The sequence below is a fragment of the Poromitra crassiceps genome (assembly GCF_964638095.1).
Source record: "Poromitra crassiceps genome assembly, chromosome: 12".
NCBI classification, from domain to species: domain Eukaryota; kingdom Metazoa; phylum Chordata; class Actinopteri; order Beryciformes; family Melamphaidae; genus Poromitra; species Poromitra crassiceps.
The window spans coordinates 15,664,587-15,688,162 of NC_139632.1; the positions used below are offsets into that span (position 1 = coordinate 15,664,587).

General features: G+C 43.3%; 2 protein-coding genes across 5 annotated transcripts in view; one reads left to right on the forward strand and one right to left on the reverse strand.

The window, feature by feature from the left end:
* LOC310785948 (ceramide synthase 1-like) overlaps positions 1-4,669 on the forward strand; it is a 42,102-nt gene extending 37,433 nt beyond the window's left edge. Inside the window, exons 4-7 of the mRNA XM_083647129.1 lie at positions 960-1,121; positions 1,553-1,700; positions 2,134-2,333; positions 4,492-4,669. Of these exons, the coding sequence (XP_083503255.1) occupies positions 960-1,121; positions 1,553-1,700; positions 2,134-2,333; positions 4,492-4,534 (553 nt within the window). The 3' untranslated portion in view covers positions 4,535-4,669. The remainder of the gene's footprint in view (positions 1-959; positions 1,122-1,552; positions 1,701-2,133; positions 2,334-4,491) is intronic.
* A 140-nt stretch (positions 4,670-4,809) lies between these two features.
* ncln (nicalin) lies at positions 4,810-23,338 on the reverse strand. 4 transcript variants are annotated; one of them, XM_083648070.1, is made up of 15 exons: positions 23,083-23,338; positions 22,194-22,384; positions 20,469-20,613; positions 20,168-20,262; positions 17,740-17,820; positions 17,223-17,326; positions 16,903-16,991; positions 16,260-16,399; positions 15,965-16,143; positions 15,093-15,180; positions 14,624-14,662; positions 14,216-14,376; positions 12,704-12,757; positions 11,848-11,926; positions 4,810-10,866 (listed from the first exon to the last, which is right to left on the reverse strand). In XM_083648070.1, the coding sequence occupies exons 1-15, from the start codon at positions 23,252-23,254 to the stop codon at positions 10,804-10,806; spliced, it is 1,680 nt and encodes a 559-aa protein (XP_083504196.1). In that variant the 5' UTR covers positions 23,255-23,338; the 3' UTR covers positions 4,810-10,803. The 4 variants fall into 4 exon arrangements, with proteins under 4 accessions (XP_083504196.1, XP_083504195.1, XP_083504194.1 ...); XM_083648069.1 differs by having other exon boundaries at positions 14,216-14,379; XM_083648068.1 differs by having other exon boundaries at positions 15,917-16,143.
* Positions 23,339-23,576: the final 238 nt, after the last annotated feature.

Consider the following 23,576-nt stretch of genomic DNA (forward strand, 5'->3'; position numbering starts at 1 on the left):
GAGTGTCCAACATATTGAGCGAGGAGGCTCGCTCTCCTCCGCGGGCTGTGTGCGTCCCAGAGCGCCGTGACCTGCCGCTTATGTTTAGGCAAGTCAAACATCTTGGTTAAGGTTAAAAAACGGAACACATGCTGGGGGCGAAGTCGGCTCTCCTGCGTGAAAGGCGAGTGTTTTGAGCCTCCACCATCCCAACCCCTACACCAGTGACACTCAACTTGCGGCCCACGGGCCACATGCGGCCCACGGGCGCCCCCTGTTTGGCCCGCGATGGAATTGATTTTTTTTTTGCATTTCTTTTTTATTATTATTATTTTGTTTTTACAGTGCACCTGAACGCAACATGCAAGATACCTGCTGAATAAGTGTCCAAATGTTCATGTCATTCTGGCCAATACTCCACTTCTGTTATAGCATTTGTAGTCTGGAATATGGAATATCTTTCAATAATCTATGATTTAGCTGCTAAATTGTCAAATACTGCCGTCTGCTTGCTACCCAGGCACTTATGTATGTACTTAACCTAACTAACTTAACCTAACTAACTATCCAGTGTGCACAACATTGTCAGACTAAACTCCGGCTGACACCCCAAAAACCTACAATCCGCTACAGAAAAATGTATATTGTTTGTTTATTAACTGGCCCCTGGCCTTCTATCATTTCGCGAAAGTGGCCCCCGGGCAAAGCAAGTTGAGTATCCCTGCCCTACACCCTCTGCGGCGCTCCAGCTTATATGTTAATGTTGCACTCCCGTGGTGTCGAATTCACACGCTGAGAACGGCTTGACATTACGTGGGTTATATACGAAATATAGCGGGTAACTTTTCGTAGGTTTTAGTACGAATGTTTCACGAGAACAGCCTGAATGCAACACAACAGTTACTTGCAATATATGTCTTTTTGTATATAAACCATACATATATATTCCACCCCCCTCCCCCCCCCACCCCACCCCCCAGATACCACAATGTAGGGGTTCTGGTGTTGTTCCTCCATGACATCAATGACATCCAGCTGGAGTTCAGCAAGCTCAACATCTACCTGAAGTCCAGAGGAGGGAGCTATTACCTCCTCAATGATATCCTGTCCAACATGGGCTCTGTCAGCTTCAGCATCACCTGGTGAGGCTCAACACACACACACACACACACACACACACACACTTTGCCTCTCCTTGATAGCTTCAACACTACTACTAAGGCTATCTCCGTTTCCCCGTGATGCCGAAGATGAATAGAGATGTATATTTCTCAGCACTAGAGGTGCCATCACATGATGAGAGATCTGCTCTCCTCTCACTGTGAGTTAGAGCCAAGAGCTGCAGCAGCTGTTGCTAGGCGACATGGCTTGTGCTCATGAAAGGTCAGCGGTAACTAGGTCAAAGTTGAAATAACTTGAACTTTGAGGAGCGCAGCGCTCGGTGGCTAATTCGAGCGGCACCGCGCTCTCCCCATAGGAAAACAATGGCACCGCGGGGCGCAGAGCAGTTTCCCCGCCGATCATGTGTGGGGGCTTGAAGTGTCCGTTCTCCTTGCCTCTCCCTCTCTGCCAGGTTCTGGTTCCGTCTCTACTGGTTCCCCCTCAAAGTTCTGTACGCCACATGTGTGTCCAGCCTCCAGTCCGTCCCCAACATTCCCTTCTACTTCTTCTTCAATGCCCTGCTCCTGGCCTTGCTGCTCATGAATATCTACTGGTTCTTGGTGAGGACACACACGCACGCACGCACACACGCACGCACACGCACACACACACACACACACACACACACACACACACACACACACACACACACACACACACACACACACACTAGTGGTCACATATAACACATGCAAAACGAATGCACTAACTGTTAGTGCATTCGTTGTGTTCGTGACTAACACACACAGATACAAAAGTAAATAAACAAGTGCAAGCATTATATAAGTATAAATAACTGTAAACCAAATTGAAATATTAAAAACCAGAAAGCGTTTGTGTTTGATTCTCTTGAGAAGCACAGCCACAACCATAACATCATCTTGTTTCTCTCTCTCTCTTCTCTCTCTCTCTCTCTCTCTTCTCTCTCTCTCTCTCTCTCTCTCTCTCTCTTCTCTCTCTCTCTCTCTCTCTCTCTCTGTCTCTCTCTTGCAGTTCATTGTGGTGTTTGTGGTGAAGGTGCTGAAGATGAAGGAGGTGAACGACGTCCGGGAGTACGAGGACGAGGAAGGTGCCAAGGCAGCAGCGGGTCTGCTCAGACATAGGAAACTGGCACAGAACAACGGTGGTGGTGGTGGTGGTGCTGCTGGTGACGACGATGATGATGATGCTGGACATCACAACTCTGCCCAAGGGTGAGCAACACCTCCACGTCCTTTCATTCAGTTCATCTCAGATCGTTACGAAATCAGTCACATGGGGTCAGTTACAAACTGTCAGCTGTTCGAAATGGTAGAGTTTTGGATGGAGGAAAGAGAGGATCAACTAATAAATGTGTTTGAGGAACAGCCGACACAAGGCTTAAAGAAAAATCACTGTCATGTTACTGCAATTATACGTCGTGTGTGGTACTCAATGGTGAGTTTAGGGACCTTATTGTACTCTATGATATTTTCAATCTGCAATGTTATTGCGCTAATATCTCACTACTATAGTAAGGCAGAGGGGTTCCGCCCCGCGGCGCACAATCGCTTAACTGCGCGCGAAGCTTGGAATAAGCGCACACTATTAATAGTTGATATAATAATCCTAATATACCTATAGGGACTCGTAGTGTGGTGAGTTTACAGCCATTTTACCTTATCTTATCTCACGTAATATTCTATATTATCCCTATAGGTGTATAGTTTTGCTTATTTGTAAAGTATCCTAAACCTAAAGTATCCTTATAAATGTTATTGTGTATAGGATTAGGCTACTAGAGCTATTTCTTTTAATCATCCAGCTGCAAAGAATGCCCCGAAAAGCCAGCAGCAGAGCGTCATTGCTATGGAAACGATACACCGTCTTGTCTAGTTGCACTGACGTAAATAGGCAGGTTTCAGAACATTGCAGACCTGGTGCTTTGCAAGTAGTTGCAAGTTTCAACTCGTCTCGTTGCAAATGAGATCTGAACTGGCCTCAAGAGAACACACAATAGAATAATATGGAGTTATGCATGTATCTATTGGATCCATACATCCACTCATTACTAAATCATGGTGACTTGTTAATGGTGGAAAGTTAAACTGAGTACAGAGTCTACTAGCCACGCTGCCACACTATGCTTTTGAGCAGAATATGCTAACTTGACTAAAAGCATAGAATATCTCCATGTTTCTACCTTTATCTTGAGTTATGGATTAGTCTGTCTTTATCTGTGGAGCTGCCTTGACCCTTCTGTGGCTGTCGTGTACCTGCATCATCCTCTACTGATTAAAATGCTAGCCTTTGACCACCGCAACTCTTAAGCCCCTGTCTGTCTGACTGTCTGACTGTCTGTCTGACTGTCTGTCTGTCTGTCTGTCTGCCTGTCTGTCTGACTGTCTGTCTGTCTGTCTGTCTGTCTGTCTGTCTGACTGTCTGTCTGTCTGACTGTCTGTCTGTCTGTCTCTGTCTCTCTGTCTCTATCTGTCTGTCTCTGCCTGTCTGTCTGCCTGTCTGTCTCTGTCTGTCTGTCTGTCTGTCTCTGTTTGTCTGTCTCTGTCTGTCTGTCTGTCTCTGTCTGTCTGTCTGTCTGTCTGTCTGACTGACTGTCTGTCTGTCTGTCTGACTGACTGTCTGTCTGTCTGACTGTCTGTCTGTCTGTCTGTCTGTCTCTCTCTGACATGTATGTGAGCAACATTTTCATAATCCTCTCCCTCAATAAACCTGTGTACACACAGACACACGCGCTCCGGACCCAAGTTAAATAGCATTTGCAAATTATCTTTATGGTTTGTTTGTGTATATATTCCGCCTGAGTGCAATATTGTATTTGAATGTCAAATTAGTATCCTTTTCAGTCATGGTCATTGTACCTGCCACTATCTAATCTGTCCTGATGTGGCCCAGCCCAGCCAGTTGGTTCATTCTAGCAGGTTAAAACAAATGTAATTACCATGTTGTTATTGTTATTTAGCTTTTAGTTTAGTTTTTAGTTTTGCCCCGTCTGGCTTCCTGTTGCCCCTCCCCCTCCTCTTGTATGGAGGCGTAGACGCAGGAAGAGCAGATCTCCCTCTCTCTCCCGGGGAGCTTATTGTGTAACAAGCTGCCCTGATAGGTTGATAGGATCAAAGAGCCTCTGTCCATATGGAGATGTGATTATGTGGCAGTGTTAAGCTCAGCCACTCCTTATCTGCCTGGCCTTGAACACTGCCTGCTACAGTAGCACCACATCATATGTGCGGATCGCCTCATCTAGCCAGTGTATACTCTCTGTATATCTCTCTCCCTCGTTCTCTACACCTCTCTCATTCCGAGCTAATTCTCCTCTCTGAACCCCTTTCTCTAAGTCCTCCCTCTTTTAATGTCTAATGTTCTCTCTGCCTACAGGAAGCACGTGCAGAACGGGATCACCAAGGAGAAGCATCTATAACCGGCTCTCCGTCGCCACCACCTGGCACTAAGCTGCAAGTACAAGCAAGACAAGAGCCCACCTCGGTCGGTTCACACTCCAAAAACCCCGTGGCCGAGAGAAGAAAGAAAAAAAGAAAAGGGTGGAAAATACCAAGTTAGGGCGCAATTAATTTGTATTCTCTCTTTTTTTCTTTTTTTTTTACTCTTGTTTTATTTCATCACTGTCATTTTGTTTTTGATTTATTTTTATTTTTTTAATTATAGCACTGTGAATGTTCTTTCAGGTGACTTTTTTTTGGTCTTATTGTTATTATTTTTGTTAACATCACATCTGATAGGTTCTGTAGAAACTAAACATTTCGCGTGGGAGTTGGCCCGTGGAAGTGTCGTGGGTGTACAAAAACACTCCTAATCATCACCATCACCCTGAACAACACCTCAGCACCCAGACAGGGGGCTTCAGTGTTGACCCTGTAGACGTCCAGACCTCTGGTAACCTATAGCGACCTGATAAACAAGCGACGCGCCGTAGGGCCGAGCTGTGTTTGCCGTCGGTAAACTCTGTCAAAGGTCTCTGCCTCTCTCCCTCTCCCCCGAAAAGGCAGTGTCAGGCGCTTTTTGTTTGTTTGTTTGTTTGTTTGGCTTGGCTTGGCTTTCCTTCCCTGCCCCGCTTCCACCTCCCTCTGTCCACTCTGATACGTCCAGATGTGAGGTGAGGGACAGACGATTGTGAAAAACAACAACAAAGGGAAGTATTGCATCATTCACATCACGCGGCTACAGCGACGCGGGAACGCACGTTATTGTCTGGTGTCGTTTGACCATCATAGCGTATTGATTTTCATATCATTGCACAGGTCGATGGTGGTGACCACGCAGCCCCAGTCCCCTACATCCGTAGGTTAATTTGAAAAGCCACATCAGTGTGTGTGTGTTGTGTGTGTGTGTGCGTGTGTGTGTGAGAGAGAGAGAGAGAGTGAGTGAGTGAGTGAGTGAGTGAGTGAGTGAGTGGTGGGGGGGGTTCGGATGAGTGCTCTGAGTAGCTAGCTTTTTAATATGAAGGACTCAAAATGCTTCATTGCTATTTTCAGTGGAAACATTTCACCTTTCAGTGTGATTTCTTTTCACTTGTTTTTTGTTTTTTGTCTTTTCGTTTTCCTCGCTGTCGATAAACAGGCATTGGAGATATTTACTTGGCATTCCTGTATGGAAAAAGCTTTTTCACACTTCCTGTATTGTTTTTTGTTTAGTTTTTTCTTTGTGTGTTGTATAGCATCTGTTGCTGCACTGAAATGAAGGCATACAAGCTGACTGCTGCTTTAATGACGGCAAATAGCTGGAATTGATTGACTTGGGTTTTCAGTATCATCCTCATGGTTTTATTTGTTTAAGAATATCGATCTGAATTATCTTGATATAACTAATTGATGGGTGGTGGCGACTATCAGGTTCACAGAAAATTGGAAAAATAGCCCTGAACTTGTGTAAAGATAAAAATCAAGTATGATTTTAAAAAAAAACGTACAGTATATGCACACATTATGGTATTCTGGAATGCATGACATTGGAATGGTTTTGGAAATATGCTATGAAGTTGTCTTTAAAACAATGAAGAAAAAAAAATCCACTAGCTTATGTAATCTTAAACTCTTTATCAATGTGCAAAACTCATCTTCAAAGTGAAGTCATGTGAAGCAGCAAAAACCACTGAACACATACGTTTGCACACACACACACACACACAACATAGGCAAATCTATCATTAGAAAACCTCTAACTGGGATCATGTCTGGTGAGTTAAATTACAATTTTAAAAAATTACTCCCCATTTTCCCGGGGACCACCTGGAGCGTCCCTAAGGAGACCCCCCTGGAGGTTCCCGGCCGACCACTTTGAGCCCCGCTGGCTTGTGTGTGGAAACGTATGCTGCTGCTGCTTCACCTCTCCAGGGATTCCTAGCTGTGACTTGACTGAAAGAAACTGGGGGTGTGTCCATCCTTCCCTACCTTCTCGATCAAATTCAAGCTCTTGTTTTGATGAAACAGCATGCTTGTGCTGCTGGAACGGGCCGCGGATGTTGTCGTTTAATGAAATGGTAAAATGTCCATACTGGCTAGTTTATGTTGTCTTCCACATCCCCAAAGTCCGCTGACTGACTAGACCAGCAAGCAAGTCGGCGCTTGGCGGATCAAACTAGCTCATGATTTTTACATTCACCATTGTTGCTCTAATTATGTTTATTATTGTTGATTTGTTTTGGAATTGCTGCTGTTTTTTTGTTTTGTTCTTGTTTTTCTTCTGAGAGCACTGTTTGTATTCCAGTTGTGTTCTTCTCTGCTGTGTATGAGTTGGTGATAAGTCTGCTCAGATCAGATGCCCAGGGACCAGGGAGAGTTGTTTTATTAATCTAGATCGCAGTCGTCTGAGGTTTAGTTTCAAATCTCGTCCCTTTTAATCTGAACAAGGACTCCTTACCGTTCGATGAGAAACTTTACGGTGATCGTATGGTGTCATACTCATGTACTGTAGACCATATATACATGTGTACTGTAAGCTAACCTAGCACACCGCTCAACGATGTGTGTACTAATATATCAAACATTTACATCATGTTATTCAGACATTTTCAGTTTCATCCGAAGGCGTAGAATAGCTTTTCAGAACCTTGGATTACTGGTTTTACTCGTGACAGTGTTCTGGCCTGTGGGGGAGCAGGATGTGTGAACTTTGCTGATCTTTTGTGGATTTCCTGCCTGCTCAGTTCACTCCTTACCTCAGTCTAATGGTATATTAACTGTGAGACTGCTTTATCCATCGTTTCCTTTCGGTCATATGATTATAGAAGAAATCAATCTGAACTGGGGGAGCCAAGGTTGTGCGTAAAACCCAGGAGTCCTGGGATCTGGATTAACTCAATTAACTCAATGTAAGTCGTCCCTGAAGTCTGGCACGGTACTGTCTACTAAAGGTGTGTGTGTTCTTTCCCTCCACCTCTGCCCAGATATCTCCCAGTGTGTCATACATGCCACTGCAGACTGCAAACAGTGCTGTGATCTGCAACATGGATGATGAACTACTCGTGAAATTGACAAAAAAAAGTGTCTGAACCCCTTGGAAATATTATTTGAGCTGGAAAAAGAGGGGGAAATAGTGTGGTAATATCAGTCTGCTTTTCTTTCCATATGCAGTAGATTTGGCAGTGATTTTTTTTTTAAGCATTTCGCACACGAAGCCCAGCATGATGCAAAGTACATGATTGCTGTTAGATAGTGCCAAACACGTCAACCTAAATCACAGACTTAGCGTTTCTGGGAGCAGGTGAGGAGGGAGAGGGAGAGACGAGGAGCAGATGCCTCGCAGGTGTTTCTTACAAATTGCACTGTAATTTATTACTATTATATTGTTTATTGTTCATGAAAAGATCAAAATTAGAAAAGCGGGGAGAAGTTTTGAATTTTTATGACATTCTGAGAAGAATCATAATAATGAACTGAATCTCTTACCTTGGAAGTGTATCTTAAGGAAATGTGTTTTTGGACCATTGATACGCAATGTAAGGTCTACCATTTGCCCCATTTCCCCCCCTGACTGTTGACAGTTTGAATTTGACCACTTGATAAAGACAGGTACTTACTCTTTTGTAATACAATTTTAATAATTCCATTCAGCCAGTGTTATTGTATCATATTTTTCCCATAAAATAAAACATGTCAATAAAGTAAGAATGTGTTGCCGGGTTTCTTTCGACAATTTCATTTATTTATTTATTAATTATAATTGATGTCATTTTCAATGCGAAGATCAAGTGTTGTGGATGAGGTGAAACAGAGTTTAGACGCAGAGGAGAGTTGGATTCAGTGCACAGATAAGCATTGTCTGCTTCAATAAATTAACATTCATATGTACCACACAGTTTTTCCCTTATGTAGGTGATTACGTTAACCTGTCCAGTCATAATTACCATGGTTGTAGGGGGTCATAGGTCATGCAGTAACACATGTAACTAACATACAGCAGCTATAAATTATTCAAACCACCCTTCACGTTTTCACACATTTTGTTGTGCTACAACTTCTTTCAAAAGGCATTTATTAAGGATTTTCAGTCGTACATCTATGCAAAGTACTCAAAAGTGAAAATCCAACTGAGAAAAAATGTATGTGAAAGTATCAAATTAAAATCATCGAAAAAATTTGTTTGAGTTTCAAGTTTTACCGGAAGATATTATTCAGAAACACTAAGTATGGAGTACACGGAGTAACATGATAAACGTCTGCTAGTGTGGCCATTTGAAATCTCAATTTATCGGTTAGTACGATTTTACTTTCACATAAATTTGGACAAATGTGTCTTCACTTGGATAGGTTACAGTGCTTCGTTTAGAGTTCGGACTCAAAATCCCCACTCTCATGAATTTTTAAATGACTCAATGTGCAAAAACGTTCAAGGGGGATGAACACATTTTATAGCCAATGTACAGCAAACAAGCACCATTCACTCTCCACAAGGCAAGACCAGGCTGAGAGATTTGATCAAGGCTTCATTGCAGTATGCGTGCCATGGAACACACCAACTTCTCTTAGAAAACTAAAAAATCTCACATAGAGCACCTCAGAAATGTGTCTTATTGATAGTAATATTTCCCACCCAAAATTTAACACCTTTGTTTACCGACTGTATAAATACTGCAATGCTGGCTTGACAAAAAATCTCGTGAAAAATTCAAGAAAACGGATCACACTTTTGCCGACTCCCAGCAAAAAGGTGCGTCCAACACAACACGGCTCTCGCCTCTCCCCAGAGCCTTCTACGGATAAAAAGGAGTCAAGGGGAGGATTTCATCATGTTCTAACGTGTTGGCGGCGTGGCACTCTTGCACAAAACACACACGTGCTCTGATAAAGACAACAACCACATATTGTGGAATGTGACCTATTGCCTACATCGGAAGATAGATTTCACCCACCATCCAATTTGTCAATTTATAATTTAAAAGAAAAAAGGCTGAACAGTTAAAAATAAGACACATTAAGTCACACAGCAACAGTAAACAAAACGGTGACAACACAAATAGGTGACACACACCCAAACAAGACTGATCCATTTGAAATCAGGTTGCTTAATTTCTATAACCATTATGTTCAATGGAGAGAATAAGGAGTCATACATAAAATGGCAAGTCTCCCCTCCTTTCAACTCAATAACATCTCGTCTCATTTGCAAAGTTCACCAAGAAGGCAAAGGAATCGGGTTATCTACACACTATTTCACATTTCATTTAGACAGCTCGTCGTCTTCTATGTAGGGCTGGGCAATATGGTTGAAATCAATATTGCGATAATGATATGGCTCATGTATGCAAAATCTTGTTAAATCCAGTTGAACTGATGTTAGGTGTGATGTCAAACAAAATCGAAATGTGAAAATAACATTTGTTAAAAAAAAAATCACTTCATTTTGTGAAAGGAAAAACAAGGTTTTGAGTCAAATTTGCTTGGTATAATCAATTTACGGAATTGTGTGATATGATATGAGATCCCAAAATCACCACATCATCACGATACAATTCCACTGAAAGATGATAAACAATAATATTGAATTATCACCCAGCCCCACTTCTACGTAAACCAGGAATCATTTTCATTAGGCATTTAAAAGACAACAGGAGCGGCTCGTACACCTCTTTCCAATACGGATTCCAGGCAAAACAACTGTGTGGTCAAATCTCCCTCTAGCTGCCCCGAGACGACAAACCTGTTTGGGTTTGGCAGAATAATCACTTGTATAGCACAGGAATGAAGATGATGATGATGATCAATGAGTACAGCTACACAAAGACGTCTCGACTTAAAACTCGGCTAGATCTCTGAGGTTTGGCAAAGTTTCAGCCACATTGTTTGAATCCATCAGGAGAGCTAAATAATAGAATATTTCCAGCACAATGGCATGCACTTATCTTGTACTCAAAAGACCCATTGATCAAATCGGAGAAAGATTCTGTAAAACCGGCAGCCAGTCTAGAGTGTGATGTGTCAAGTTATTGACAAATGATGGGACATCTTTGTTCATGGGAGACAGAAAAATGAACCCTGATTATGAGACCAAACGGATCGAGCTGACAGCAAGAGAGGATCTGACATCATGTGTTCAGGCGGGAGGATAAGGGGAGAGAGTGATTCAGCTGGTTTGAAGAGCAGCTGCTTGCCTCCGTGTTCTTATTGGCTAAAGTCTGTTGGTGATTTGATGAAAAAGGGGTGGGGGGGGTTTGGAAAGAGGGTTTTGGGTGGCTTAGTGGGTCTTGGTCTTGGGTTGGGTGATTCTACGGACAACGCTGTAGAGGACACCGAAGTTCTGTAAAAAGATCGGGAGAAAAGATGCAATGTCAGTTTCTTGTTTTCTGACAAGTAGCTGCACACACACACTTCATATACACACTCAAATCCTGATCAAACTAGAAAGACTGCCTCGCGCTTGTATGCCTCCGCCAACAAGTCACAGTCTACATCAATGTCTGTCCAGACCACTGAGCTATATAAAGAGGGTCCAGACTCATACAAGCACAAATACCTTGAAGCCCACGGTGCAGTGGTCAGCCTTATGGAACTTTAGGGAATGTTTGCGGGTACCTCAACAACACGGCTAACCGTTTTCAACATGGAAAATGGTCCTACCCCTACACCACCAACATCCCCCCAGCCACTGCCCCTAGTACCCTTACCCACCCCTCGAACCCTGACTCTGCGACCTTCCTATCCCTAGCTACGGCCCATTTCTCCTAGTCCCAAGTGGATGTTTGAGCCAAATTTGAAGAAATTCCCTCAAGGTGTCCCTGAGATATCGCGTTAACGGGCATGGAACGGACAGTCGTGAGGTCACAGTGACCTAGAATTCCTATTTGTGTATATATTGGACTGCACTTGCAATGTTGTGAATTTTCCTTTTATCTCTCAATGTTGATATGACCGCTATGCTGCATACTTACACTAAGACAACTTCCTCATAATGTAATCTTGCAAATTGTGGCAATAAAAGTGATTCTAATTCTGATACAGGCATTGTGGGGTGACAGTGACCTTGAACTTTGACCACCAAAATCTAATCAGTTCATCCTTGAGTCCAAGTGGACGTTTGAGCCAAATTCGAAGAGATTAAAGCGTTCCTGAGATATCGCGTTAACGAGCATCGGACGTACGGACAACCCGAAAACATAATGCCTCCGGCCATGGCTATCACCAGCGGAGGCATACAAAAAAAAAGAGCTGTATTGACTGAATAAGGCTCACAAGGGTGTGCAAGAAAAGCCAACTAGTGGAATGTACTGTAGGGACCCACCTGGATGGCCAGATACATCACTCCCAAGTAGGCTGCAATGCAGACAGCCAGCAGCAGGTCAAAAATAGCAGGTTTCACTCTGAGACACAGAGATGAGAAAGTGGGATACAGAATTAGGGAGAGACACAAAGACGGCGAGAGAAAACATAGAAATGGACGAGTCAAACCAGACGAGAAGCGCTTCAGCAAACAAACTCATACAGACGGCTTTCAAAAGGGCTAAATCAGGGGTGCCCACACTGTTTTGCCTTGGGAGCTAATTTTAAGATGACCAGCTCAACATGATCTACCAACCCAAAGAAGCCCCCCCCCCCCCCCCACACCAAATAAAAATAACAACCTTATTGTTATGCAGTGATAGTGAGGAAGTCGGGAAATGCGTCGTCCTCCTTGCATTTTGTTGTGTGAGTGTGTTCTTTCATTGGGAACAGTGTTCATGTTAACAGTGAAGGCTGTGAGTGAAGGCTGTGAAAGTGCCTCCATGTTTCCTTTCTTTGTGATAGCGATGCTTGCGTGATAATAAGTGATACAATTTCAGCTTCTTACTTGGTCCCGCACTCTTTTTTATGTCGTTCTTTCGCTGCGCTGTTGCGTTCTCATGATGCAAAGCGGCATTCCAATAGTTGTCATGGTAACCTAATGTAACACAGCTCTCAACAGCAGCTGACTGGTCGATCTTTATGTCAATCAAGTGTCAGACGTCTTGGGAGGACGGACAAAATGTGGAGGTGAAAAAGAAGATTTTATGAATGGATGTTTATCACGATCTACGTTGGGCACCCCTGGGCTAAATCAATAGGAGCTGCAGTGGAGCATAGCATGTCAGAAGAGGGAGGCGGAGCCCGTTATCTCATACCTGTAAGCATTCATCGTCTGTTTGAGCTGGTCGTAGAAAACAAACTCTGGATCCCTGAGGGAGAGAGAGAAAGGGAGAAAGCCGTCACACCAATATGATTTGGAGAAAATGGTTCTGAATGTACACTATTATATTTCTGAACTAATTGGCTTAATGCATGATTGTTGATACAAAACAGAAAATTGGCTGCTACCATCGCCTATGTGGCAGGCGAATCTGAAACTCTGATGCAATCTACAAAAATAATCAGTTTCATGTATTAAAAGTGTTTCCAACTCCTGCAAATCAACTCAATGAAATACACTGACTTCATGGAATAACCTGCTTCCAACATAGTGCCACGGATTAAGAGACAAACTAAAAGATACAAACTGGCCTGATGTGTTATGAAACACAGGAGTATTTTCAATCACGCCATTATGTTATACAGAGAACGTCACTTTGCTAATCTGACTGTGGACGCTTTACCAAGGAGAGGGAAAGACGCACTGCAGTATTTAATCTTATTGTTCCTAAGTGGACTTCTGTTAAGTTGGATCTACAGTGGCTATAATATTCACTCCCCTCAACATTCTGGGCATTTTTCTTGAGCTTCATTTGAGATTTGTGTACCGTAAATTCCGGACTATAAGCCGCACCTTTTTTCCCGTTTTTTGGCCTTTTTTGGCCCCTGCGGCTTATATAACGGTGCGGCTTATCTATGGATTTTTTCAAAAATAAAATTAAAAAAAATCTCTCTTTTTTAGCACTCTTTCTAACTATAAATCCACTTCTGTTTTAATTTCCTCTCTTGCCCTCTTTTCACCACACTGTATGACACTGTATGACACTGTATGACACTGTATGAGTATGACACTGTGTGCACTGTAAATGACAACACAGGTGGTGTTGTGTTATGTTGTTTTGTTGAAATGTTAATAAATGGGAGCATTACATATGGTAATTAAACATTAAAACACCAAAAAAAAAAAAAAAAATACCATTAAAACACCCGCGGCTTATAGTCCGGTGCGGCTTATATAAGAAAAAAATAGTCAACTTTGCAGGTGCGGCTTATACACCGGTGCGCCTTATAGTCCGGAATTTACGGTAATAATCTTTTTCAGTGAAATTCCAACTTGAAAACATAGATAGTAATGTTAACTATAACTATAACTATGTTTTTCCTGCAAGGCAGTTTAACCCTAGTAAGTAAAGCGTGTGAGTGCTTATACAACTGGATATTTCTGTTATTGGAACTTCATACTTTCACATAAATTCCGACTCCACTTTGACAGGTTGAATAGATTTTAGAAACCCAACAATTCAATGCAGTGCAAACTAATTTTATACAAGAGCATTTTCAAAACATCATGGGTTGAATAGTTGTTGTAAAAAAAAAGACAATTTTGCCCCTCCTAATTTCCAAGTGGTGGGGCAACTTCCTAACGGTGTAGGCGCCAGTATGCCTATTGTACCCACCCTGTCCTATCGGCGTTGTACGTTTTTGTCCCCCCGCACCCTGGTCCCTACCTTTTGTCAGCTTTGACGTAATGCCTCTTGACATCCTTGAGGTAACGTCCCAGGTGATACTCCAGAGTGGACACCACGCTGCTGTCCTTGTCCACCAGCTGTGCGGCACGGGGCTGCGCTGTCAGCCAGTCCACCACCGAAGATAACTGGTCCTCCTGGACCTGCTTGGTGAAAGCAGAAGCATACAGACACATGTGTGTGAAAACACCTGTAGACATACAGTATAAAAAGAAACACCATCAAACCTGTGATGAATCAGTTACCAAAATGGTACTTTGTTTAATACGTATTTTGAATAAAAGCCTATGATGTGCTATACCTCATCTATGTAAAATAATTAGCAAGCCCAACAAGATCATTGCCAGCTGAGACTCATGCTTGGAAAAAGAGATGAGTTTAGTCACTTACCATTTGTTCAGTGAAGATCTGCAGATCTCCAGGCGCTCCCTGCATAGCAAGTAGAATACAAGAATAACAATGAGTGTGTTTACATACTGGACATATTAATATTCTGAATACAAGCCTTATCCCGGCGAAGGTCTTAGTCGGATTATAATATTTACATGCCAGAATATACCGGTTAACATCTAATTCACATATCCCAGCTAGAATATTCTGGGGGGGGGGGGGGGGGGGGTTTATACTCAGGATATGGGCTCATCCTGGTTATTGTGGATGGGATATGGTGTTTACATGCGTCAATTCTTAAACAGAATATTTGAAAATCCTGAATATTTGAATAACTTGAATACGGAATATAAATGGAATAGAAACACAGTGTCACTTCACAGGCTAGGAACGGGCATAGTATGTAGCGACAGATTAGAGATCTACATCTGAATCTCATGTGCATCTGTGTGTTTCGATGTATGTGTACCTTTTCAGTCAGGTTGTAAATGACCCTGGCCAGAGCCTCTGCTACCACCTTGGTGTTTCTGCTTAGCCTTCTCAGGTCAACGTGAGGCCTGCAAACACAAACACATCCGACCGCAGGCAGTTAGACTCAGGCACAGTTAGACTCGGGAGCGACAAGACGCTCCAAAACAAACACATCAGAGTTGACATCAAGTCAGAAACTCAGAGCACAGTCACCAAGGGGAGAGAAGGGAAACTGATTACAGAGCGTCCATTTTTAGATAACCTATAAGAGCACCCAGAGTCGTCATAACCTGCAAACAAGTCGGTCAACTTGGCAGGGTGAAATACAGAAAGCGTGCCAGAGAAAACAACAGCTATCAAGTCGCCTGACTGGTCAAGCGCGTAATACTCACACAGAACAGATCAATGGTTTACTGACAAACAGATAGGCAGGAAGATGGATGGCTACAAGAGCAGTGAAGAGTAAGGGAAGGGGAGGAGTGGAGAGGACAGGAAGGAGATCTTACTACCACACTGGGGGTTGGCATCAAATCCCAAACCTCAGACGCTGAATCAACCTCTGACATTCCAGATCTGACAAGAGTGCATAAATACAATCATAGATGATATAAGTGACACATTGGCAACAACACGGCTTACAACGCTCCAGTGTTGCCAGGGCTTGGTGGGACATGTATAAAAGGATTTAGCATGGCGTGTGGGATGGGAGAGGTGCAACGGGGTTGACGACGACGACAACTACGACATGAATGACAATGACCGGCGGCGACATTGGAAACGCTCTTCTTTTGGTGATTCAGAGACTTGCAGTAATGAACCCACCCAGCAGGGGGCTCTCCCGCTCCATAGCGAGAGGAGGGGGACACTGACCGCACGTCCATGATGCTGGAGCGCTGTGCCAGGCGGTGGGATGGCAGGTGAGACAACGTGAAGGCCGGCAGCCGGCGGATCCCGAAGCGCTCGTGCTCCCAGGCCAGCGTGTCGTCGGCCAGGTTGATCTTCTTGTGGACCATGGAGAACTTGACCTCTGGGTACTGGCTACTGACCACCTGGGGAGGGACAGAGAGGGGGAACTCAAATAAGAGGACAAGAAGACCGAGTACAGTATTTATTTCTTCACAGAAAAAAATGATAATGCAGACTGTAGCGAGCATCGTGGTCTTACCTTCTCCAGCTCCTTGAGCAGGGTATACTGAGGAGTTCCCTCTTTAGGAGGCTTGGACACATGGAGGTGCAGAGCATCTCCGTTCCCCAGAGTGTCCAGGCACAACACAAAGGCTACGTTGTCCTGCAGCAGACTGGAGTCTAGAGAGGGGCCACAGCAGCAGAATGGAAGGAATATGGCAGGAAGATGGAAATAAATAAGGAGATAGCGATATATAGAGGGTGAGAAGATAAGACATTGTTTATACTCTATACATTGAGATGTATGACATTTTGTGATACAAAAATGTTTATAATATGAATTATGGTGTTGAAAATTGTTGTAATTTCAGCTGCAATCTTTTAGCTTGGATCATCACACTTGAGTCTTAAATTATGGTTTTAAAGATCTTAAAAATTTTGCGGGTAGTGGGCCCGTTTACAGTTTTCACTTTTCTTTCGCTTTCTCTCAAAAGGAATTTTTCAGTCGTGATTGTCTTCATTACAATTTGAGTCAAAATATTGTGATTGTCAAACTGTGACTCTAGTATTGTGCATTAAACCAAACCATTAGCTGAATGAATCGTTACATCCTTATCTATATGGCTCCAGTAGTCTGTGTGGATCTCTTCCAGGCCTCTGTGGTGAGATGATTCAGACATTACCTGTGTGGTCCAGATTGTCCTCCAGCCAACGTTTGGTGCCCTGGTAGTTAAACTTCCCTCCTCCAGACACAAAGAACAGCAGGTTGTATCTGAACACACAACAGGACGACAATCATCTTAACATGAACAAAGAGCAATCGTCCAATAGTAATATGGCACATGGATGTATAATACTGGTCTGGATGAACCTACAGACTAGAGCTGTTCATAGGGAGCACCAATATAGGAGTGCTAATTCAGATTCACAGGAGCAGAAGAAACAAAATAATGTAACAAACAACAATCCAAATGTGAGTGTTGGTGCACTACTCGGTACTCACCCAGCGTGCGTCCTCTTATAGGTGTATAGTCTAGAGAAGAGACGAGCCAGCTCTAGCAACATGGACACTCCACTGCCGTTTGAGTCTGCTCCATATGACAGCCACTGGACACAACATCGAGAGAAGGCCAACAGAGGTTATTTTTCTGGGGGTGCCACTTTTTAGCGAAGAATCACAGCCTTCTTAAAGTCTCAGAAAACAAGTTTGTAGAGTTGGGGGGGGGGGGGTACATCTTTCTTTGAAGTTGTGTTATTTCCTGACAATTATGAACATCTCTGTAGTTACAAAAAAAAGTGTCTGTATATGTATATTAAATATTTATCAGCCTTTGACTAATATTAGATCAAGAGCTTTTGCATTCATTTGCTAAAGGACACCAACTGGACAATTCAACTAATCGACTACCGTAAATAAAAATTTGATTTGACCAAATCCGATGTCTGTTCCTTGACTAATTATTTCCTCGGTCAATAACTGTCCCAGAGTGCGACAGGCTGGGAAGAGCAAGCGCGCCTACCGGAGCCACACCAAAGGAGTCGTAGTGAGTCACCAGGACGATGGTCGGCAAATCCTCTCCTCCAACTCCAGCCAGGCGACCCTGACAAATAACAAGAGACTTGTTAGACAAAAGTGACAGCGTCAAAGTTTCACTTCTGCTCGAGGCAGAAGTGGTCAGCCAGTTTAACGACTTAATATTCTAACGCTTGTTTTTCATGATCAGCCAAGAAACTGTGGAAGCTGCTGTTATGGCATTAATACTGCCAATGATGCCATTTGCTTTCTGTAACACAAAGTGGCTCACTCCAACAATGCAACAGGGACTTAAGAGTCAATGTACAGTTTCAAAACATTTTCAAATGCAAAGTAGGCTTATTTATTTAAAAATTAACCTAGTCTGCAAGTCTGCTCTTTATCAAGTTGGTACATTTTCATAGTCACACAAGACTGCAGCAGAATTTAATCTGATAATTTTGTTATTATTTAGGGGAGCACAAAGCAACACATAAAACCACATATAATGGAATCAAGAGTCTAAAATTCATTTTAAAGAAAGAAAAACAAAAAACAAACTTCTACAAAAAAGAAAACCTATACATACACATACTCTATGTAAAGTATTTGTTACAGAAAAGCAATAAATGAAGACAGAAACAGAACAGTTATGATTCCCCCTAGGGCCTAAACCAATGACACCATGCAGGCCATTAAAAGCTAGCAACTGGCAGCTTGACTGAACAGTGTTGTGGGTTACCGACCTTCAGTCGGCCCCCAGACCCCCGGCCTGAGAGGAAATCCTCGGTCTGTCTCCTAATCCCCTGCAGTATGACTAAATCCATGTATTCCCACTGGGTTTAACAGCCAGCTTAGATCAACACACACTTCACTGACACTTTTCGCTCCCTTTACTGCACCCCTTCTGTCTAAAATTGTTTTTTGATTACTTCCAAAAGTAGAGAGAGTCCAACTAATCACTTTATAAACCCAAATGAGAGGAGGGACAAATAATGCCAAGTGCCATTCATATTCTGCCACATTCAATGCACTAGTAATCTACATGCTCACCGTGGAACATTCTTGCCTTATCATAATTCTACTAGGATTAAAGTCTGACTATGAGAATCTACAGAATATGGGTTATTTTTATTGATTATTGTTGGTTCCGAATTATACTTTTATTTTTTTTTATAACATTGATAATATCGATCTCTTGATTTGTTTTTGTGGGGCTTGTTTAAAAATGTACCTGATGCAGGCATTCCTCAGCTCATAGACCATTATCTCCAGGAACCCTCTTTCAGGCCTAATTGGAGGCAGTCTTGTCTGAGTGAAATGATCTATCTGATTATTGTTATTTAACACATGGATGTGTGTCCCTACCTATTGCCTATTTTTGTGAGCCTCACCTTATTGATAATACGTCGGTGACCGCTACGTCACAAGATAAATCTTGATTGCAAGTTTGGATAGTGTGCGGGACTCTCTTTTTACATTTGACTATGAGAGTAAAAAATAATTTCAAACAGCCATCACAATCCCATTTCTGTTGGGTTCACTTTAAAGCTGCAAAAGCCAGGCTGCTGAACCCTGACATTACTCCATCACACTATTCTCCTGCAGGCAAGTGAGAGGTTGCATGCATGGAAATAGTTTCAGCTCAGTTCTGGTGTTTACCACCCTCTCAATGGATACACTGTACACACAGTACAGCAGCAGCCATTCAAATGTTGCTATCATGCTGGTGCAGGTGATAAGAGACATTCACACTCGGTTCTGGTGCTACTAAATGCATTGTGTAATGTGTATGGAGAAAATTGTTAAAACTGGATTTATTTTCAATTTAGATTTTTTTTTCTTTTTTTCACCTAAGAATACAGCCCAAGTATTTAGGAAAAGTCATGCAACTACTGTATGGCTACACATTGAATTCATGACTGTCAAGAAGTTTAATTTTTAACGAGTGACGTGGGCTGGGCATCTACTGTGTAAGTAGTACTGAGTAAATGATTCAAATAACTGAACACAACACTTTATCAAGGTGTTGGTGTTTCAACCAGCAGATTCAGTTGCAATCTTTAGATCAGTGGTTCCCAAAGTGGGGATCGGGACCCCCCGGGGGGGTTGTGGGACCCCCCGGGGGGGTTGCGGGACACCACTGGGTGGGTTGCGAGGTGATTTCCAGAATGGGCAAAATTGGCCTAAAGAATGTGTGAACTACAGAATGGGTGAAATACAATTTAAAAACTATTAAGAAGAGCACATTCTAAACACAATTGGTACGTTTTGTTTGTTTTGTTTACAAAATTCTCATGTGCGCACAAACGTTTGTATGCTTCAACCACCTCTGAGGGATAATGGGGGTCGCAAGCCTCTGGCACTGTTATTTTGGGGGTCGGGGGCTGAAAAGTTTGGGAACCATTGCTTTAGGTTCTGGTTAAGTTTCTCACCTCTAGACTGGTGATGGCCCAGTCACTGATAGCTTTGCTCTGGCTCCCACTGGTGACCATCTGAAAGCCATTGGCTGTGGCTGTATGCAGCAGGACTACACAAAACAAAACATAACATCATTTTATCTATACCTTTAGCACATCTGTGAAATAGAATACAACTTATCATATACAGTACATGTTTTTTTGCGCCCTCCCATTCAGACAGACAGACTCCCCCCCTCTCTTGTAGTCCCTCTGTACTGAGGGCAGAATACACAGGAAAGCAAGTCCAGTCCACCCAGAGAGAGTGAGTCTCTACCTTCAGCTGCCGACGAGGACAATTGGGTGGAGGAGGAGGTTAGGGTTTGGGTGTAGATGGACAGCAGTTCATCATCCTCCATGGCAAAGTAGACGGGGACAATGGTCTCTGTAGCCAACATCTCCGGCTCAAGCTCCATGAACTGCTACATAAGACCAGCACAAGAGAACGGCATGCTTAGACCACTAAGACATACAGCTCCATTTGCGAAGTTGGAGGGGAAAGGCAAATGTAACTGCTGAGAATATAGGCTAAAATTGTACTGAATAAAATGCTGGAATGTTGTTAGTTGAAAATTAAAAGAAAGTAAAATTGCATCTACCAGCAAGGGCAAAGGAATGTAAAACAAAGGAGACAAAGCACATTTTTCACTTTTGCCTTCTTTACTCGTACAAGTCTGGTTTTGCCCACTCATGTTTTGAGTGGGATACAACTGATAAGAGAAAGCTGCCATGGCAGACCTTGAGTATGAACATGAATGAACCATCTTTCAAATGTACAGCAAGTTTGAGTTTGAAGTGACCAACTCAATCAAGCTAGCTTTCACAGCAGCACATGTCCTCAGTATTTGGAATGCCTTGGTTAAACAGCACATCTCTACAGTGAGTCCCAAAAATGTAAATTTGGTTATGTAACTGAGCAAATGAGTAACTGCTATTTCTTTCCAGATAGATTAATGATCCCTCTCAAAAGTAGGAAGGCACATTAGGCACAACCTGTGTGTGGTAATGATAATACTTGTCAATCTATGTAATGGGTGAAGAAGACCACATATTATACATGACTTGTGACTCTTGTGTGACGTGGTTGTGAAGGATGGGTCATGGCCGAAAGAACAAGATCGCGGAATACAAGCAGTCAAAATGTATTTTCTCAGGAGGGTGGCTGGCATCTTCCTTAGGGGTAAGGTGAGAAGCTCAGTCATCTGTGAGGGACTTGGAGTAGAGCCGCTGCTCCTTTGTGTAGAAAGGAGCCAGTTGAGGTGGTTCAGGCATCTGGTAAGCCGCCGTTCACACAGGACGCCGAAGCAACGCTCAACCGAAGCTGTACCTACGCTGTACCCACAAGTTTCATTTAGGCATCCTTGTTAACAGCGAAGCCGTTCACACCATCCGCGCGCGTGCCACGCTGACGCCTTGCCCACGCCACGGCGAACCGATCACTCAGGATTGACGCCGAATTTCCAAACGTGATGCTGAAGCCGTGAGGCATGAAGTCAATGGGAGTTGTGGGTAGGTTCAAGGCGCGAGAGTAGGCGCTGAGAGGAAAAGAGAAGGCGTCTTGTAAGGCGTACGTTCAGCTTGTGCCTGCTTCAAGCTTCAGTTCTGCTTACGTTCGGCGTCCTGTGTGAACGAGGGCTAAGGATGCCACCTGGTCGCCTCCCTAGGGAGGTGTTCCAGGTACATCCAGCTGGGAGGAGACCACGGGGCAGACCGAGGGCTAGGTGGAGAGATTATATCTCCACGCTGGCATGGGAACGCCTCGAGATCCCCCAGTCAGAGCTGGCTAATGTGGCCAGGAAAGGGAGAGTTTGGGGTCCCCTGCTGGAACTGCTACCTCCGTGACCCGATCCTGGATAAGCGGTTGAAGATGGATGGACGGATTATGATTCTAGTGTGTGTGTGTGTGTGTTGTGTGTGTGTGTGTGTGTGTGTGTGTGTGTGTGTGTGTGTGTGTGTGTGTGTGTGTGTGTGTGTGTGTGTGTGTGTGTGTGTGTGTGTATACCTGTACTATGTCCTGGGGCATAGCAGACATGTTCTTGGGCAGGATGATAACTACAGCCCCTGCTGACTGGCGCAGGGCTTTCTGGTACTTGTCATAGGAGAAGTCTGCCAGCCGCATGATAACACAGCGGCGACTTAGTACCTCTGCCTCCACAGTACGTGCCTCAGTGTTCAAGATGGCATTCCTGGTACCTGGGGATATAACATTGATCATCATTGATAATCAATCATCAAACCACAAGTGACTTCCTTTACATGAACAAACGTTACTGTGTCAACAGGACTCAGGAGAGCTCCAAATATACTCCTGCAGCAATGGGATGTCCATTAGGGTTGTTTAACATGGCCTTCTATACAAAACTGGAATGAATCAAACGTCACCTACACCCTGCTGATGCTGAGACTAAATTAATTCATGTTTGAAATAGAACATGGCAAGGATCGGGTTTGGTTTTTACTATCTGACAGATGGGCATTATTCCCATTCATTTTAGAGTTAACTGAGTGTTGTTATTATAGCCACAGACAAAATAAATTTCACCGTGGCTGTATAACTTAAACCTACCGGTGCATCTTAAAGGAACCATAACGTTAATACTAACCTTGCTGGTTTGGTCCTGAGAAGAAAAATTCGATGCTAGCTAGTAGCTACTTGAAAAGGTGAACGAGCGAGTCAATCATGCTAGGTTAGCTTAGCTACGTTAGCCGCTAGCGAACGGAAATAGCAATGCATGCTGTCATTGACAGAGACAGCTCGAGACGACATCGAGGGTTTTTGTTGACATTTGTAGTAGTTTAGTGAGCTGGTGGTGAACTATCACTCCCCACGTTAATGCTATAACAATGTCATTTTCTCGACGACTGAGAAGTGACAGGAACACTTGACCTACCGTAGGGCTGTCCCTGCAGATCATATTGCTGCATGCGGTACACGGTGAATTCATGTGCCGCTTCGGCTGTCGGTGACACCAAAATCAGCACGGCAGGGATGAACACAATGAAAGTCAGTGGAAACGAGGATTTAAACATGTTATCGAACACCTCACTAGCCTCTTCAAACATCTTGGCGATTGTAGTCGGCGCACAACAAAAGACAAATTAATATTTTCAGCTGTCACCACAATCAGGAACTGACAGCTGGGTTTGCTAGCTAGCCAACATCCAACCAGAGCAACCGTCCGAGAAATATATTTTGATCAGGCAAACAACTGGACTACCTCATCTGGAACAAACCACACAGCTGGCTCCGAAAAACCTTGAAACAGACGCAGACTAATGTAACGCGAATACAATGTGCAGCACAAACTATATATTTAATTTGAATTATTTATATGAGAATTAAACCCCAATTTCAAACTGAATTCTATCAGTGGTCCTTCGGGGA

Coding starts and splice junctions, on each gene's coding strand:
- ncln (XM_083648067.1), bottom strand. CDS start 23,254: ATGTTTGAAGAGGCTAGTGAGGTGTTCGATAACATGTTTAAATCCTCG. Junction 22,385..23,082: donor TCTGCAGGGACAGCCCTACG/GTAGGTCAAGTG, acceptor TTATATCCCCAG/GTACCAGGAATGCCATCTTG. Junction 20,614..22,193: donor TGCCCCAGGACATAGTACAG/GTATACACACAC, acceptor GGTCTTATGTAG/CAGTTCATGGAGCTTGAGCC.